The sequence below is a fragment of the Eretmochelys imbricata genome, chromosome 14 (genome assembly GCF_965152235.1).
Source record: "Eretmochelys imbricata isolate rEreImb1 chromosome 14, rEreImb1.hap1, whole genome shotgun sequence".
In the NCBI taxonomy this organism is placed as follows: Eukaryota; Metazoa; Chordata; order Testudines; family Cheloniidae; genus Eretmochelys; species Eretmochelys imbricata.
The window spans coordinates 2,229,081-2,247,264 of NC_135585.1; the positions used below are offsets into that span (position 1 = coordinate 2,229,081).

Genomic DNA, 18,184 nt, shown 5'->3' on the forward strand with positions numbered 1-18,184 from the left:
TCAGTGGACCCCAGTACTCTTGTCTTTGGGCCAGGTCCTGCCTTCAAGTCCCTTACCAGGACATGGGATCCCATTCATGGCAGACAGCAGAGTACTGTGCTAAGGGAAGATGGGGTGTTCTAAAATTAGTCTCTCAGCTGCTACAGCGATGAGCATAGACTGATGGTCACAGAAATGGGGAAATATGGTGGCGTGGTTTCTGCTCACATCTGTTGTGCTGTCCAGGTAAACGTTAAAGATCTCTGGGCCCTTTACAAAGGCAGAGAGAGGTGATCTCGGTGCCTGACCAATACCCCTCCTCAGTAAAGCGGGCAGCAGCCTTTGGGGCTGTGAGGGGAGGTAGCGCTGAGGTACCACAGCTGGGTGTTTTGTTGACACTGTCACTGCCCCCCACTAGTTAATTCTGTGCCGCAAAACCCTTTTGGGAGGGGAGCTGTAGCAAACTAATTTTCCTTGTAACATAAAACTTCCGTTTGCATCCTGATGTTCCAGGCCATACGGAGAAGTTTGTGGGTATCTTCCAGAAGACTCCACTGGGCGAGTTTATTTCCAGTCTGGGTGAGGCAGAAAGGAACATGCTCTTTCACTGCTATGTCAGAGACTTCATCCTCCTGACCATAGGCCTGTCCTCTTCTCGGGAGTTACAGGTCAGTGTTTGAACCAAGGACCAAGAATAATTTAGATGTGGGAGCAGAGCTTATTTCATACATGATACTGAAGAACGTACGCTAGAGCTTTCACCTGGCCTCTTTCTCAAGGGACTCAATCTGAGTCCCTCTTGTGGAGGTGCCCAGCAGTTGGATGGCAAAAGGAAGAAACAACTTGCCGCTGGAACCACTGTTTCAAATGGTACTTCCAGAAAGTCACCTGGTCACCTCTGTTAGGAGCACCTGGGGACACTGACATGATAGCATATTTACCGAATCCACTCAACAGCAAAGATTTGCTCAGTAAAAAAATATTTAAAGTCATTTTCTCTGTATAGCATTCAGGAGTGTTCTTGTAAGCATTTTGGGGCAGAGAAAACTTTTATTTTCCTTCTTTTCTTTTAAATGTTCAGTTTCTGCAAATCGCCCTCTTATCATGCATTGAGGAACTGAAGGCAGCATCCATAGGCGGAGAGGAGAAGATGATTTCTCTGCCCTGGGTCCACCTTGGGTACCATCAATTTAGGAGCCGGCTGCAGAACTTTTCCAGGATCCTGGCTGTGAACCCCAGTGTCCTGAATAGTCTTCTCTACCAGGCTGAGAAAGGACGCACTTCGTCACCTTATGAGATGGTACGGTCTCTATCTGGCATGATGTGATTCTTAGCCCTGGGAGGAAGAGAGCTCCAACTAGCACAGCTCCCCGACATAGCAATTCCGTTCCCTTTGATCTGTCTTTCTATTTCAGAAGCAATAAAGCACCTGCAACAGTGGGAACTGAAAAATAGACATGGGTCTTTAATACCCTGGATATTCAACCCATTATCAGATCTGCCCTGTAGTAATGGCAAGGCATAATTCATTTACCACAATCTGGGTTAATCTCTGAGATCTGCTAATGACCTGCGCCAGGGGCACACAAATCCTGGAACTCCAGGAATGCAAACCAGTGTGCACAGCACTCATGAGTAACCCTACAATAACAAACCAGAGCACACAGCCCACTACTCACAAGTAGCTGTGAAACTGAGCTGGGAAGAGGATGTCACCTTTCCAGCTGTCAAGTTATACTAAAGCCTCTGTATGCATGTGCCTGTCTAGGTTCTGGATGTGTTTGCTGCAATGGCTTGTGCTGAGATGCTGGAGGATCAAGTGTTGAAGTCCAGGCCGCAGATTTGGCTACAGCAGGTGAAGAATCTTCATATGCCCATTGAACTTGTCTGTATGGAGAGCTGTTCTAAGGATAGTGGAAGTCAGTGCCATCAGCTGCTCCAGGAAGTCAAGTAAGTAACATGGACCCACTAAGAATCTCAGTCTTGAAAGACTCCTTGTATCTTGCTCTTCAAGGGGACGATGTCTAATATGGACTGAATGTATCTACAGTACTGTTGTTCTCGGACTAAAACTGTTTTAACCCCTCCAGGGTTACTGCTGGGCTGCATTGATTGTCATTTCCCCAGAACGTGTCTGTTCTGCATTACAGGGCTTTCTCTATTTTCCCAAGTTTATAATAAAAAAACAAAACAAAAAAAACCCAGCAGATCCCATTCCAAATGGGATCCAGGATCATTTTAAATCTGTGGATGAAATCACTGGGTGGGTCTTGGTGCTTGGTAGACTGCCACTGTTGATGTTACAGCTCATCTCCACATTAATCCCTCACGTACACTGACTCTGGCAGACATTTGGAGCTTCACCCCAGTCGTGCTTCCTCTCTGAGGACTGTCCCAGATAGTTTAAAATTATCTAGTGTCTTAGGAAAACAGGAGCAAGTGAGGGCGAGGAGAAACCCTATAGATAGTGGAGATCTCTTATTAGCTCCGTGATATAGGAATCAAACCTATATAGGGTTGTCCTTATCCACAATCTAGTCAGCGTATGGTTGTTTACTCGTATGGTGGTAGCACCTAAGAACTCCACTGTTCTAGGCGCTATATAAAGAGACAACAAAAAGGCAGCCTTTGCCCCAAGGAACTTGCAATCTAAGTATGAAATGAGACAATAGAGAGATACAAGAAACAGTCGAGAGAAGCACAAGGAAACAATGAGACAGTGCTTGTCAGCATGAAAAGCAGTGGTCCTATCACACTGCTCTGACTTGATGTTCTGATGTTGCCTTTTCCCTTCCTCCTCCCAACTGCATTAATTTCAGCCCAGGAGGCTCCCTTGTGATAGTATTGTAACTGTGCTTTCTCTCTGACAGGCTTCGGTGGAATCGGGTCTTCTCTATGTCCCTCTTTGTGGAACACATGCTGCTTGGGACTGAGTCCCTGATTCCAGAATTGCAGGATCTGGTAAAGAGACACATCTTGCTGCTAGGCAATGTAAGAACATCCTCATTAAGCAACATCTGGGGTTGAAGTAGGGATCCCTCCTCTCTTTCTGAAAGATTATTTGAATTTGCTAAAGGAGTGCTATCCAAAACCTGTTCCTGGTCATTACTTACAAACAGAGCTGGGTAAATCCTTTAGAACAATGAGTTCTCAACACATCTCATCTCTCCTTCTCTTCATGAATTGCCTGCAAACATTGCGATTTCCTCAAATTGTCCTTCATAGCCAGTTTCACAGATCCAACTGTGTAGCTATAGGAGGCAGGACCAAATCTGTCAAATCTGTGGACTGGATATGAGACCTGCCCTCTGAAAAGCCCCTGCTAGTTCTGTTCTGCATGCAGAGCTGCAGCCAGACTTGCTGTTTGCAGCCAGTCAGAAATCCTGCTTCAGATATTAAGAATCTTTTGCTTCCATAAGTCAGTTGTCATTCTGAGCTGCCTGTAGGAGCTGCTGAGCTCCCTGTTGTTTTGCTGAGGCTTCCTGCTTATTTCCTCCCCTGAATGAAGGATCCACATCCCCACAGACCCCAGCTAGAAAGAGATCACCCAGGCCTCCCTTTTCCAAAGGTGAGTCACAGAAGCAGGCAAAGGAAAAGCCTAAAAAGGAGAAAAATCTGCAACAGCACCCAGAGGGGAGCCACACAAGAGTGGTGCTTGAAAGGCCACCCTGTCCCCTGCTCCCACAGCTACTGCAATTTCAGATGCCCCCGACTGCTCTCAAGAACTGTCAAGCCAGCTGCTTTTCCCTGTACCAAAAAGTGTGGTGATAAACTGCTGTGCTAATGTGAACAAATATATATAGGCATTGCTGGCTGCATTTGAGGGTTTTTCCTTCCTTTTGCTTCTCCTGTCCCTGGAAATCTCCATCTAAAGCAGCAAAGTAGAGTCACTTATTGTTGCCCTCCCTTCCAGTGTCTTCAGTGGGACTCTGACGTCAAGACTCATAAAACTTTCACTGCAGTGATGAAAGTGCTGTACCAATGTAAGGAGGAAGCCAACGCAACTATTTGCAAGTAAGGTCATTGGGATGGGCATGTTCCTAAAAGGGTATGTTCGTAGGTTTACACTAAGCATTTTAGAGTTTTGCATTGAGCCTGGAACAGATAGCGTAGCATGCAGAGCATGTTACTCCGGGGTGAGGAGCGCACAGTTCAGCCAGGACACTGACAGGCTGAGCCTCGGGAGATCGGAGTCCCTACAGACCTTGTAGGGGGTGCGCAGGGACGACCTTTTCATCTCCTTTTATGAGACTATAATTTTGTATTTTCCCAAGTGTTTTTTTAACATATTATGCAGTAGGCTGACTTCCGTGTATCCTGTCATTACTTCCCACTTCCCTCTTCCTTCAGCAAGTGCGCGGCAGCTCTCTCATGAGCCTATGAGCTTCAGCATAGATTGAATGAATGAAATTTGCTGCTATTGTAGGAATGGGCCAAATTTATCCCAAATGTAACTAGCGACCATGGGTGGCGGGTGAACTGCTGGCTTGGGGAGGCGAGCCCCGGCCAGCGCTCTCCTTCTGTCTGGGGCCTCACCCCTCCCACCTCCCTTCCCCCACTGGAGCCCAGAGGGCACCCCCACCAGCTCCAGGCCTCCCAAGCGTCTGCCTCAGCCCCGGAGCGCCCGGCTGGTGGGCAGGCAGTGTGGCCCCCAGCCTTGAGCCCCGGAGCGGCAGGCAGGCAGCTGAGTGCGGCCCCCAGTGCGGTGGGTGGGCGGGCGGTGTGAGCACCGGTTCCAGCCGCCTGGCGTCCCTGGCTGCAGGCTCTGGCCCACAGTAGTCCCATCCCGGGGCAAGGGCACCAGAGCCCTCCCAAAAGGGGAGGGTGGGGTGGGGTCCCTGCCCGAGATGGAGGCGAAAGCAGTCTCCTGCCCATGTCCCAGGCCCCCCCAGCCAGGGCAGGTGGAGGGACCCAGGCTCCCCACAGTGGTCCACGCAGCTCTTCCCGACCCGGCTCCAGCTGGTGTGGGCGGGAGCCTCAGAGCCGCAGCCCGGCCATGATAAGAGCTGGGTGGACAGCTGTGTGGAGCCGCCATGGACCCTCTGCCTGACCGTGGTGCGGGGAGACTGAGCAGCCCCCGGCCCGTGTCCCCGCCCGCCCGGGGCAGGTGGAGGGTCCACGACTCCATAGCTGCTGCGTGGCTCTTACCGTGGCCAGGCTGTGGCTCTGAGCCCCCACCCCTCCCAGGCTGGAGCCAGGTCAGGGAGAGCTGTGCGGGCAGCTGTGTGGAGCCGGCATGGAGTCATGGACCCTCATCCTGGAAATGGGCCAGGGCTGCTCTCCGCGCCCCAGGCAGGTGGAGGGTCTTCCGTGGCTCCCCAGCCAGGCTCCACGATGGCCTGGCCGGGAGGGAAGAGGAGGGGAAGGGGGCAGGGTCCACCCCAGAGAAAAGTGGAAGGGCTATGGCCTCCTGCCCCCGCTCCTCCTTGTTCCAGCCCACTGGCCCAGGGCCCCGCCCACATGGGAAGGAAGAGCCACGCCCACAGCAGAGCATGGTGGGAAGCAGGAGGGAGCCTGGGGGTGGAGTGTGGGCAGGGCCAGGTAGGCAGTTTGGGTAGGCTTAGCCTTCCCCCGCCATTGATACCCACCGCCCATGAATATGTGGGATGAACTTCACCCTTATATTCTCTAGGATGTATCTCTGTGGAGTAGGTCAGCTGGAGGCTCTAGATCACTTGGATTATCTGTTTGAAAAGGAATCTAGGCAGGAGGATAAAAATGTCCTTTTGGTTTCTTGGCAAAGGAGAAGCCAGTAATATTTGTCACAAGCACTTTTACATGCTTAACTGTGAAAATAAGAGAATAAAATGAATAGATTATTCCATATGTTGCCCTAATTTACCTTGTGACCTAATTTTGGTGGGTGCTTACAAATGCCAGTGCAGGGTTCACACTGAACTGTAGCAATTAGTTCTCTACCTGTTGGATGTTCTATGCTGTAACCTGGAATCTTATTCTTGCTTTTATGCACCGACAACTTTCTGGTGTATGGCAATTTTGTATTCATCATGGTGAAAGCTGGATGAATAAAAACAACTTGCCACCTTATCCTCGTCCCTGACCTTGAGAGACATGCCAGTGAGACCCAGCTTCCCTCTTATGGTCTTTAAACTGAGTTGCAGTAGAAGACTCTTTAGGCCCGTAGCTTGACTGCTTGGATTTAGCTGTGTTGATTGGATTACAGATATGGTCTGAAGCCATGTCCAATCTGCCTGGAAGACCCTAAGGATCCAGTCAACCTGCCTTGTGATCATGTCTTCTGTCAGAGTTGCATCAAACAGTGGCTGACACCGGGGCAGATGTTCTGTCCATACTGCAAAGTTAACCTGCCAGATGACTATAGTGTAACCATCTCCCAGGAGCTCAGGTATTCCATCGTTCCTATAAAAACCCTGCGTCACTAACCCTGCAGCAGGAGATAATTGGGCTAGTTGTGTTGGGAGACCCTGACCCTCAGCACTGAAGGTCTAAGTTCAGGAAGAGTTGGCAGGATAAATTATACTGGTCTCCGGTATTTCCCCTCTGCCCTGTGTTTAAAGATCTGGCGAGGAAGTTACCTCATTCCATTTGAGACGTTTCAGATATTCGGTAAAGCAAAGTGCTATTAGTGGCTGAATCAAACAGTTGAACTACTCCTATCTTGGGTCACTGGTTTCTGCTTCTTAGCAAGAAGTCAGCGGTAACAGCGTCCTGGGTCGCTGGCAATCAGATCACAAATGGCAGTGGGATACAGTTTTCATAGATAATAGCTCTGAGAAATGCCTTGTAATAATGCCTTGTTAAAACTCTGGTTGTTCATATAGAGTCTCGTTTTGCTGATAAAATCACCCTATTGACCATGGGCACTTGAGCTTTACACACAGCGTCAGGCGTAGAGTTTGAGGCCAGAAGGAATCACTAGATCATCTAGTTGGACCTGTGTAGCAGTGCCACGCAATTTACCTGGTTCTGCAGTTGTCTGGCTACCTTAGTGATTTCTTTTCCCACCGTTTCCTCAGTGTTGCAATAAAGAGGAACGCCCAGTTCCGTCAGATGTGCAATAGCTTCTTCATAGACCTGGTTTCCACCATGTGTTTCAAAGATAATGAACCCCCAGAGAAAGCGGTGATCCAGGAGCTGCTCAGACTGCTGTTTGTTCACCGGGAGCCTTTGAGAATAGGCCCAACAAGTAAGCTCAGTTCCTCTTGCCAGTGTCAACAACCTGATTGAATCTGTTTTCCTGCCTCTCTCTGTAGCCCAGTTTTTCTCAAATGTGGCCACCAGGGGCTTTTTGTGTGGCCACAGCCTCCGGGATTGTGAATGGGGGGTGGGGTGGGCAAAACAGTCTCCTCCCCCACCCCCGAGCCAGCAGCAGGGGTTGGGCCCTGCTCTCTTGTGGAGCCACAAACGCCGGAAGAGCAGGCAGCTAGTGAGTTCCCCACGCTCCTGGAGGTGGTGGGGTCAGGCTCCAGCCCTGGGGTGGCAGGTGGCAGCTTCCAGCTGTACGGCAGTGGGCTCCGTCCCCCAGTCGCAGGGGTTCAGACTCCAGCCACGGGCTCCAACCGTGGGGCTCCGGCCTCAGGCTTTGGCCTCACAGCGGCAGGCTCCATCCCCCAGCTGCAGGGTTTGAGGTTCCAGCCGCGGGGCCACACGATCCAGCCCCGGCTGCAGGGCTCCAGTCCCCGGGTTCACCCCTCCCCCCGTGACCCCTGGCCCTTGCTGTGACCCCTGGCCCCAGGTTTTGGCCACATGCTCCATCACCCTGCCGTGTGGCAATGGGTGCCGGCGGCAGGCTCAGCCCCCCAATACTCCTGGCCCCTGCTGCATCCTCTGGCCCTGGCCGCAGGGCTCTGGTCCCCAATCATGCGGCTGCAGGGCTCCTGTCCCTAGGCTCACCCCTTCCCCTCCCCCCCCCCACAGTCACCCCTGGCCCCTGCTGCCTCCCCTGGTCCCCATCCATTCCCCCATTGACCCGCTGCCTCAGTACCCCCATCTCCATCCAGGGCTTAATTTGTCTCCTGGCTTGCCAGGGCTGTGTAAGTCTGCTGTGAAAAGTGACATCTGTATGTTTGTTAATATCACTTTTCACTGCCTTCCAGCTAGCTAGCAAGTCTGCTGCTGTGAAAAGTGATATTAACAAACATACAAATGTCGCTTTTCACAGAAGCAGACTTACTACCTAGCAGGTCTTACAAAAGCAACCAAAAAAGCAAAAGAAACAACAACAAAAAAGACAAAAACATGCAAAGCTCCTTATTTGTTTCTGTTCTGTTTAGGTCCGGTACAGAATAGAGACAACTGTAAATTATTTTTATTACTGAGTCTGCGAAAAAAAATCAAAAACAAAAAACACCCCAACATAAATAAATGACAATGATTTGGACATGTATGTGCATATTTATTTGTTTTTCCTAAAATTAAGTATTTTTGGAAAAATTGTCAAAGCCGTCACCAGCAACAGTTGGTGGCCGCACTCTGAGGCCACCAAAAATTTGTTGTGAGAACCCCTGCCCTAGCCCATGAGTCAATTTTTCCTCTGTATTCAGAGCACCGCACTGTGTACACAAAACTGCTGTCCCCATTTAACGACGTGGTGGATAAGACTCCTATCATCCGCTCAGTGGTGCTGAAGCTGCTTTTGAAATACAGGTAAGTTCAGTCAAAAAGCTGATGGGTGAGCGTGGGTTACATGTCATCCTTAACCTCTTCAGCCAGGCCAGCTTCTCTCCCTGCTCTTTAGTCATGTGCTACTCACAGAATGAGGGAGAATTTTAGCCAAGTTCTGAGATTTGAACCTCGTACTGTGAAAACCAATCTTTGCCTCTGTATCAGCACCAGTGTTGGGTTGGGGGTGTATTTGTGTGTGCAGTATCTTTTTGTGCCCTACATTTGAGAATATGTATCCGTCCAGTCCTGACCCACATGTGAGCTAATCAGGAGCTACTCCTGACCTACATGTGAGAGAGCTCTTAGGAAAGCTAAAGAATGAAGCTGATACACTGATGCACAAAGAACACTGCGAACACTGGCAAATGAATATTTTATAAATCTTTAATTTTCTAACTGTATGATGTGAGGGTTTTTGTTTTTAAATTACTCACTCTGCACTGTACATTTGTCACACAAAGAGACTGTCACATCCAGAAAAGCTGCCCTTTGATTAAGTAAGCATGTCTGAGGCTTCAGAAGTGTAGTTTATTACTGTCTCTGTGTTTAGTAACCCACTTTTGGACAATCCAGTGTAGCACTGTGTGAGCCACATACAGAGGGGGAATTCCCACAAATGATGCATGTGCTGGTTTCTCCAGTGCTAGATTCAGAATAGATAGTGAAAGGGCTTTTCTCTATACAGACATCAGTCCTTGCAAAGTATGTATTTGTGTTTCTTCTATGGTTGAGGGTCTCATGGCAAAGGAAACACTACATAGAATGGTTTCAGAGTAACAGCCGTGTTAGTCTGTATTCGCAAAAAGAAAAGGAGTACTTGTGGCACCTTAGAGACTAACCAATTTATTTGAGCATGAGCTTTCGTGAAGTGAGCTGTAACTCACGAAAGCTCATGCTCAAATAAATTGGTTAGTCTCTAAGGTGCCACAAGTACTCCTTTTCTTTTTACTACATAGAATGTCTCAGTTTCATTTGGAGGCTGAATTAGGTTACCATGTTACCTGGCCAGCATTCAGAGCCTAGGATAATGGAGGTTATATAGGACCATGCTGGGGTGTGATGGCACAACATTGTTGCCCATATTACTGGTTCTTATCACCATGATAGCCTTTTGGTGGATCAGAGGTCCCATGTGACTCCAGCTATGACCCACCTTGACTTTTGTTTCCCTCTCAGCTGGACCTGAAGTGAACTTCTCTGTCATGTGGACAGAATTTGCAATTTATGTTCTAAATAATGATTAGTAGCCATCAGCGTTGCAGTAGTTGGTAAGAAGAGGTTTCTCTGTTTCATAGCTTCAGTGATGTGAAAGCCTACCTGCAGGATTACCTGGTACAGGTAGAGCAGTGCCAGATCCTGGACAAAGATGACAAGACAGAACTTTACGCACTTTTTGTCAATTGTTTGGAGGTAGGTCTGCTTGCCCCATCTCCCTCATGTCAGAGGTGCTGTGTGGGGATGTCCTGGCCCAACAGAGCAATGTTTCAAGAATACGGCTTTTTCTATAAAATCCTGGCTGAGCTAATGCACACACTGACTACGTGGGGAGGAGTTTTATCCAGCTAGAAAGGGCGAGATTGAGAGAATGTTAAAACCACGGCTCTGTTCAGCAGTAGGTACTCCTGCTTTGTCAGATCCCCAGAGAAGGCTTGTGCTGTAGCATTCCATGAGCTCCCCTGCTTTCGCATCCCCTTCCTCTGCTTCAGGATGCTGGGTCTGGTTTGAGCATGATTAGATCAGGCCAGGAGAGGCGTAAACTCCAGCAGTTGGGCTTGGGGCACCATGCTGGAAATCGGACTGATTTTTCCCTTTGCAGGATTCGATGTATGAAAAGATTGGAGCCTGCACTCAGGAAGACCAAAACAACTGTCTGCGGGAAGACGGACGCTTTCTGGAGAGCTATCTGAAGAGGAACAGCCAAGAAACCCTTCGGGAGTCCTCTATTGAGTACCTGCAGGGGGTGGCCAGGGTACGGCTATGCCTGGATAGGGTTGCAGAGCTGCTCTTGGAAATGCAGAGACCTAAAGGCAAGTTGGGCTCTGCTGCCCTCAACTGAAAATGCTAATGTGTCAAAGGCTAAATCCAGGATACAGGCCCCTCTGATGGACTTGCTAGACATGTTCCAGGTCTCTGTGTCGCTATGCAAACCATTTGCTCTCCATCATAGAAATGCCCATATCAAGATTTCTCTAGCTGCAGAATAAGGGCATTGTGATCCCTGTATATTCCTGGGTAAGAACCTCTGAGAAGGGGGGGCTACTAAGATCTTGAATAATGGATTAGATCAGGGAAATGGATCCCAATGCTGTGGCCAGTTCTGACAGCAACAGCTGACCAAGATAAGAAATTTTGACTGACTTTATTCTTTCTACAGAGTGGGATAAGGCAGTGGATAAGCAGCAATATCTTCAGAAAGTAATGAGGTTCTGTAGGCTGGCTGGGAATGACTGGTACCGAGTTTACCTGGTCCGAAAACTGACTAACCAGTATGGGATGGAGTTTGCTCAGAAGCTTTCGGATGAGAGTCAATTTCATTGGGTATTCCCAGTGGAAATCATTCAACAACAGGTAAAGCAAACATGTCTCCCTGACTCATCTTTCCTTAACAATTTGTGTTTCTGAATGCTGTTTCCTCCTCTTGGGTTTTTTTGTATTTGCATTTTTTTTTTCATGTGTCTGTGGACGGTGTGTGGCTCTCTGGTACTGTCATGCGGGGCTGGAGCAGGTATGGGTAAGGGTACTCCCTGCCTTCCATAGAAAGGAATTTCTTCTGACCTGAAGAAAGGCCATTATTTTGCTTGTGTCAAAGCCTGGCTCCCAGAGCAGCAACATCCCAAGCAGAACCAACCTCCCTGTCTGACTAGCAGCCTGGAAGAGGCATCACCAAACACTCACCCTAGCTGGGAAGTCGCAGCCTTTCTCCCTGCACACTGCATTTTAGTTAAAATAGAAATGAACCCCATCCTCCAACAGACAACATGGATGCTTCTATGGAACAGTTTCCCTCTTGTAAGGTGACATTCTTAAAGTCTGCCCGGTATTCACACTGTGTGCGCGTGGGTTGTTTGTACTTTGTTGCTACAGAGGGACCAACCTAGTCAGATTGATCGGTACTTGGTATGTGGCAAGAACTACAGAGTCCTGCGTGATGCTGTGGGAAAAGCAATGATTGAGTGCAAGATGCAGGGCGTTGCAGAAGCACAGAAGGTAAGACTCTTCTCCCCAGTCAGCACAGATGCTCCCTTTTGGGTAGGGCTTACAGTGATCCTTTGGAGAGATTAAGAGGGCAAGTATTTTAGCTCTTGGTGCTTTGCTGTCAGCCATTCCCTCCCCTCTCTCTCACATGCCTGAGAGGGAGATTTTTCTTTGCTTGCTATTATTCTGATGGCTTTTAACTGGACCCGATCTTTGTTCTCTGTTGACATGCATCTCGCCCATTGTATGTGAAATTTGGACGATTGTCCCCATCTCCAGTGCTGTTTGCCAGTCACATCATCCTCCCCACCACTGTCTCCCCTTTTAAAAATGTTCTGTGAAGCACTTCTTGAATAACAGGCTTAGGCTCCTTCCAACCAACTGGCTGAGGGGCTAAGTGGGTTTTCCATGCAGACTGTGCTTCCTTTCACTGCCTTTTCATACTTACTTACGTAATTTCCAAACTTAATAACGATACGTGTGTAGTGAAGTAGGTGTGCATGAAAAGCATGCTGACAGATACTGTATACATTTAATTTTCTCCTTTTCCCTACCTCTTCATACGTTGCTCGTTCTCTTTGATTGTGAGCTGCTCCGCGAATGACCTGTGTCTTCCTGTTAGTGCCTCACTTCCAGGGCCCTAGTTGTGATTGGAACCTGTGGATGCTACAGTAATATGACCAGTTAATAATAGCTTCCAGTTTTGGTTAAGTATGTACTGTCTAGTTGGGGCAACAGACGAATGGCAGGTTGGCTAGACCAAGGAAGTTCAGAAAATATTTCTGGTGGATAGAAAAAGGGTCTCCTTGACTGGTGTTTCAGATACCCAGTGAGTTTTTACATTGTGTTCAGGACAGTGGACTTCCCTGCAAGCAGGTTCTTGTGAGGCTCTGACAGGGAATGGTGGAAATCCACATAAACATAAAGTGCTCCCTCTGCAGAGGGGGACTTTCTCAGAGACCGCTGGGCCAAGACAGTGGCTTTTATTATGCCATGTCTCCTCAAGTTTGAATAGCCGTTTCCTTTGCCTGTCACCTTCTGTGACAATGGGAGAGCGACCTACATCGGGGTCAAAGGGGAAATGTGCATGTCTGTTAATGAGCAAAGATTGCAATGACAACTGAGGTAGTAGAGATGTAGCCCCTTATCCTCTGCATAACCAGTTTCTCTTGTTTTTCAGGCATGTAACAGCTCTGGGTCTGCACAAGCTGTTCACCTGCTCTTGGCTATTTTCAGGGAACTCACTGCTCTGTATGGATGCAGGAACACAAACCTCCACCCCAAAAAAGAGGTAAGATACCTTGCTCTGTTGGCAACTTGTAGACTGTCAGGGAACAGACTTGTTTCCTTCTGAGAGAAGAAGCTTTAGGTCACAGATGTGAGAGAACATCCTTTACCCTGCTGCCCAAAATGCAGTTCTGAGAGCATCTGGCAGAGATTAGCTGAAGAGAAATCTGTATGTGTTCCAAAGAGGGGACCTCCTCCCTGTCTAACACAGGGCTCTATTGGACCCTATTTACAGTAGTATCTGAGCACTTCATAGTCTTAACACCCCCTATGAAGTAGGGAAGTACTATAGTTACAGGTAGGGAATGGAGACAAAGACTAAGTGGCTTGCCCAAGGTGTCACAAAATCTGTGGCAGAGCAGGAAATTGAAACCCTGATCTCTCACATCTCAGGCCATTGTCCTAGCCTAGCCACTAGACCATCCTTCCTCTGCATACACTGAAGGACCAACTCCAGTAAATAGATAGTCAGTTACTTCAAGGCACTGTGGGGTATCACTCTTCATTAGATTGTGTATAAAGAGCTGCTGGGACCTTTTCGTCTGGTTGGCAATCGCGTACTTTATTTTTGTTTTGTAATGTTTGCCTTCAGCAATGTGATGCTATGAACACGTTCATCCAACACTCCAAAGCCCTGGATTCTCCAGCCCTGAAGCAATTTGCAGCATCTCTTGTGACCAACAGTCTCCCATCACTGACAGTGAGACCCCAACACTTCAGCCCCAGTGGGGCACTGATTGAAATAGTCGTTCATGCTGCAGCCCTCTTGCTATGTGGGCAGAATCGAGTCCTTGAACCCCTGAGGAGCCTGGCCTTCTCTCCTGCCACCATGCAGGTAAGGAAACTAGTCTTTCCATGGCATCCTCAATCTGAACCTTGAAACCAGGGCACAGATTCAGCCCGTCCATGCTAGTGCTGGCTCAGTCAATGCTGGCACCTCGTTCATGCTGACTTCTTACTCTCCAGAACGTGAGCTTTCATTAAAAAGTACCTAGCTGTTACTGAGAGGCTGAGATACTCTCCTGTCATGTTTTCACGGCTAACTGATACAGGGACTTCTGCCTGTGTTTGCAGACTCTGAACCAGTAGATCTGAGGGCTACAATTCATCTCCCTGAGCACTAACTGGGATACTCAGTGCTAACTCTCTTGGATTATTAATTATTTCACTGCTCATCCAAAGCATGCAGGAAAGGAGTGGGAGGGTCACCCTACAAAGATCTGCACAATCTAGTCTGAGTGAAGCTCGTTATGGCCCCACAAGCAAGTGGGCTTGGGAGAGTGCCAGTTTTTCCCCACCTCCTAATCAAATATTTAAGGAGCCTAGCAGTGTTCAGCAGGGTACCGAAGGGAAGCCAAGCTCAAGAAACCCAGAGAGCATCATCACCTGCCCAGTCTACTGGGAGTGGTATCTCACAGGTGGACCACATTTTGTGGGCACTTGGAAAAGTAACACCACCTTTGTTTTTCTTTTAACCCCAGTGTGACCCCTGCCTTAAACCATCCCCATTCTGCTTCTCCTACCTTCCTAGCCTCCCACTGTAGCCTGTCAACCTCCTCCTTTAATTGGCTGGAGGGTTTGTGGAGTAACGCCCCCTTCCCTTCTCAGGGCTGAGCCTGCTGCTTCCTCAGCAACACATCCCATTTGAATATAAAGTTTTCTTACTTTTGAGTAGAATTCACCTCTCCATTTCTCCTTATTTCCTTGCACTGATGAGCAATTGACAAGCTGCCACAGCCTTAATGTTCTCTCATGTGTAATTTAACCGGAAAACAGGTGTGTTGCTGAGCCATTGCTGTAGTAATGTATTTATTCATGTGAATGTTTTTTAGCGTTCTTTTCTGCCCACAATGCCTGAAGATCTGATGGTTCAGGCTGTGAATTGGGAGGGAATGAAGCAGCTGCACTGGTATGGTAAGTATCCCTGAGTGGATTGGTAGCAGTGTAGGAAGAGCCAGTGCCCGAGAATAACTGTTCCAGAAAGTCCAGTTATGTGTCCGTGGAGGAGGAGAGTAGAAGTATTTATGTGATGCCTCAGAGGAATTTCATATTATTTGTCATGCTTGCAAAACCTTGTTAGTATACGGTGGCAAAGTCTTCCAGGCATTTCTCTCTAGTTTCTTTATAAGACATAGTCAGCATAGAGACAGAATGACCTCTGGCTTCTGTATGGACAGCTAATACGATTCCTATGTGCTCCAAGAATTTTACTGGTTTCCACTAGATCTGGATCTTGAAGTAGATTTCTTGCTGTCAGGCTGTGCGTGTGCGTGCGTGTGCGAACCCAGAGGGGAATGCGTGGGTTTTATTTGTTTTAAAAATGCACCTCTGTCCTGCTCACCGTACCATGCTGTTGATTTCTTTGTCTCACAGTGTGTCCAAATGGCCATCCCTGCACTATTGGAGAGGTAAGAGTTTGGGCTCGAGTGGTGGTTTATTTCTTTAAAAGCTGCCTGCACTATATTTTATTTGCTATTTAATTCTATCCCAAAGTTAAATGCAGTCAAGCTGTATGATCGACTGTTACAGCATTGCACGGTGAATACTGGAACAGCGACTGTACTCCAAGCGGTAATACAGCCTCTTTCAGCGAGTAGCAGCTTTCCAATTAACAGGTCGCATGTTGCATTCAAGTGTTGGGAAGTTGCTTCTCTCTTCATAGGCCTGTAAAACACGCACCCCCCCTTTTTTTTTTTAAACCATCTTGTTTGACAGATATGACAATATCCTGGAGAAACCTTATTGCATTAAGTTTAATATCTTTGGAGTCCATTGTATTAAAAATCCCAGTGTGTTATTGAGGGATTCTATATATGTATTTCCATGTGGAGGGTAAAGAAGAGAACAATAGAGGACAATTAGGCAAATTCACTCAGGTTGTAACATCTCCTGAGAAACACCATCCGCCGGAGAGGTCTGCATATACTATTTCAAACTGGACTCTCCAGGGACCAACAGACAAGGAAAAGGGGTTTGGATAAATAGCCTGGATTTAAACTGGCTCAGGGCCTCCTTTCCAATCCAGCAAATGGACAGGACTTCTGGTCCAAGGTGGGCCCCAATCCTTAGGAAAGGGTTGGAAGGACTTTGGCCTACTGAGGTCCCATCAGATCAAGTGGGGGTTCTGAGCTGAAGTTGTGATGCACTTATGACTGCAGGAAACAGCCCTGTGTGGGGTTGGAAGGACCAGTCACCAATCAGAGCCCTTGTTGAAGTGAGGGGGCAATCTCTGGTTAACGTATTAGCATGTGCGTAGGTTCTTTTATTGTTTTTAATACATTTTCTATGTAATGTTTTCTACTTTAAGAATAAATTTACTTGCTTAGAAACAGCTGTGTGGTAACATGTATAACTGTGGCAATTGCACTGTGTACTATCTCTGAGGAGAGAAGCAAAGGAGGCCTACTTAGACAGTCTGTCTTTTGCTGGGAAAATCACAGTTTAGTTAGAGAACTTTGCAGCCTGGAAATACCCTGGTCAGAAGGGCAAGAGACATGTGTCTCCACCCAAGAGAGGCGATGGCTGGGGAGGCCAGAAGTGCCCTTGCTGTACTACTGAGGGAAAATGCAAGTGAACTGTGGCATCTCGCTTTTCACAGTTGTACCTGTGTAAAAGCGGTGACCCACATCAGCTGGGTACCTCACTGTGTGAGGACTGGACTTAGAACTAAGTAGAGCCAAGACTGTGCCTCAGAGTCTGAATTAACTTCATTTCTCTGGGTCTGAGATGCTGCTCCTTTGCATCTGTCTGGGATTAATTAATCTGTGTCACTTCTTCTCCCTTTGCCAGTGTGGTCGTCCCATGGAACAGAGCCGGTGTGTTGATTGCAATGCTCTGATTGGAGGTTCACAACACATTCCAGTCCATGGCTTCCAGGGAGTCCAGTATGTTTTAACTACTTTAACTTATTCAGTGCTGAATTATGTAACACTCACGTTCCATCCAGAGGCTATACAGGCCTGCCCTATCCTGGTGTCTCAGCTGAATCAATGTTCTCTTGAAACATTGTACTAGCACAGAGAGTTGTTCCACCAGTAGTGAAGGGGTTAACCTGATTGCAGAGGCCAGTCTAGGTCTAGTTCTGCCGTGACCAGCTAAAAGCTAGGGTCTGTCAGTTTAGTGTTCTTATGCTTTTCATCTCCTTAGTCACCCTCGGCTGGTCTGTTACTCTCTGTCCTGTACAGTTCTTAACTACTGTTGAACTATCAGTTGAATTTTCTTTGGCAACCTTCGGTTGACATCCCACCACCTGACCAGCCTGTATAGAGCGTTTCGTCTACTAGAACGCTGTAGGGGCTGTGATTCATGAGTTCGCCCCTTGGCCCAGCCAGGTTGGCGTTTACAGCCCTGACATGCTAATTTTATGATCATTAGCACTAACAGCAGCGGTTTCTGACCTGCCTAGCACGTAGTGGCTAATCCTGACTCTCAGCTAACAGTGGCCGCATGGTACCTCCTAATAGAAGAGACGTTTAGGGGAAGATGTCTTGTGGAGTGGGGTGGGAGCTGCCAGCTAACAAGGTAAGTGAATCAGGCTACTGCAGTGTGAAACCCGTCTGTAGTGATCAGCCTTTTCTCACCACCTTTCTAATGCAAGAGCCTTAAATTGCAGCATGGTATCAGTAGCAGTTAGATATGGAAAAGATTCTATTTGTGTTTCGACCCATCTCTCTTGTTTTTTCATATCAAGACAGAAAATTCACTGTGCATAATTTTATACAGGCATTTCACAGACAGAACTCAAACTGGCCACGTGCTCGGGGATCCCAGACACAGAGAAGCAACGGTAGCATCTGAGAGGGAGATGTCCCCAGTTGTCTTCATTGTGATTCGCTTGCTCACGCACTTGGCAATGCTGCTGGGAGCCACAAAAGATCCACAGGTATTGGAAACCATGCACGTTGTCTGAACAGAGTAACTTCCCATGTGGAAGTTTGGTAAGACTCCTCATACAGTCAGTGCTGCGAAAAGCCTGCAGCTTCCTCCCCATGCTTCTGGAGGAGCTGTTAATAGTGGATGCTGGCAAGACCAGCTGCTGTTGTAGGCACATACCTTTAAGCCCTCTCTCTAATTTAAG

General features: G+C 47.9%; 1 protein-coding gene across 5 annotated transcripts in view; it reads left to right on the forward strand.

The window, feature by feature from the left end:
- Positions 1-18,184, forward strand: part of RNF213 (ring finger protein 213) — a 99,267-nt gene that overhangs the window by 68,940 nt on the left and 12,143 nt on the right. For all 5 annotated transcript variants that reach the window (XM_077834330.1, XM_077834333.1, XM_077834334.1 and 2 more), the window contains exons 38-55: positions 493-647; positions 1,061-1,279; positions 1,748-1,929; positions 2,850-2,970; positions 3,893-3,993; positions 6,164-6,346; positions 6,978-7,147; positions 8,505-8,607; positions 9,921-10,035; positions 10,442-10,652; positions 11,000-11,193; positions 11,710-11,832; positions 13,001-13,111; positions 13,700-13,942; positions 14,940-15,021; positions 15,481-15,515; positions 16,897-16,991; positions 17,830-17,989. In XM_077834330.1, coding sequence (XP_077690456.1) covers positions 493-647; positions 1,061-1,279; positions 1,748-1,929; positions 2,850-2,970; positions 3,893-3,993; positions 6,164-6,346; positions 6,978-7,147; positions 8,505-8,607; positions 9,921-10,035; positions 10,442-10,652; positions 11,000-11,193; positions 11,710-11,832; positions 13,001-13,111; positions 13,700-13,942; positions 14,940-15,021; positions 15,481-15,515; positions 16,897-16,991; positions 17,830-17,989 — 2,603 coding nt within the window. The remainder of the gene's footprint in view (positions 1-492; positions 648-1,060; positions 1,280-1,747; positions 1,930-2,849; positions 2,971-3,892; positions 3,994-6,163; positions 6,347-6,977; positions 7,148-8,504; positions 8,608-9,920; positions 10,036-10,441; positions 10,653-10,999; positions 11,194-11,709; positions 11,833-13,000; positions 13,112-13,699; positions 13,943-14,939; positions 15,022-15,480; positions 15,516-16,896; positions 16,992-17,829; positions 17,990-18,184) is intronic.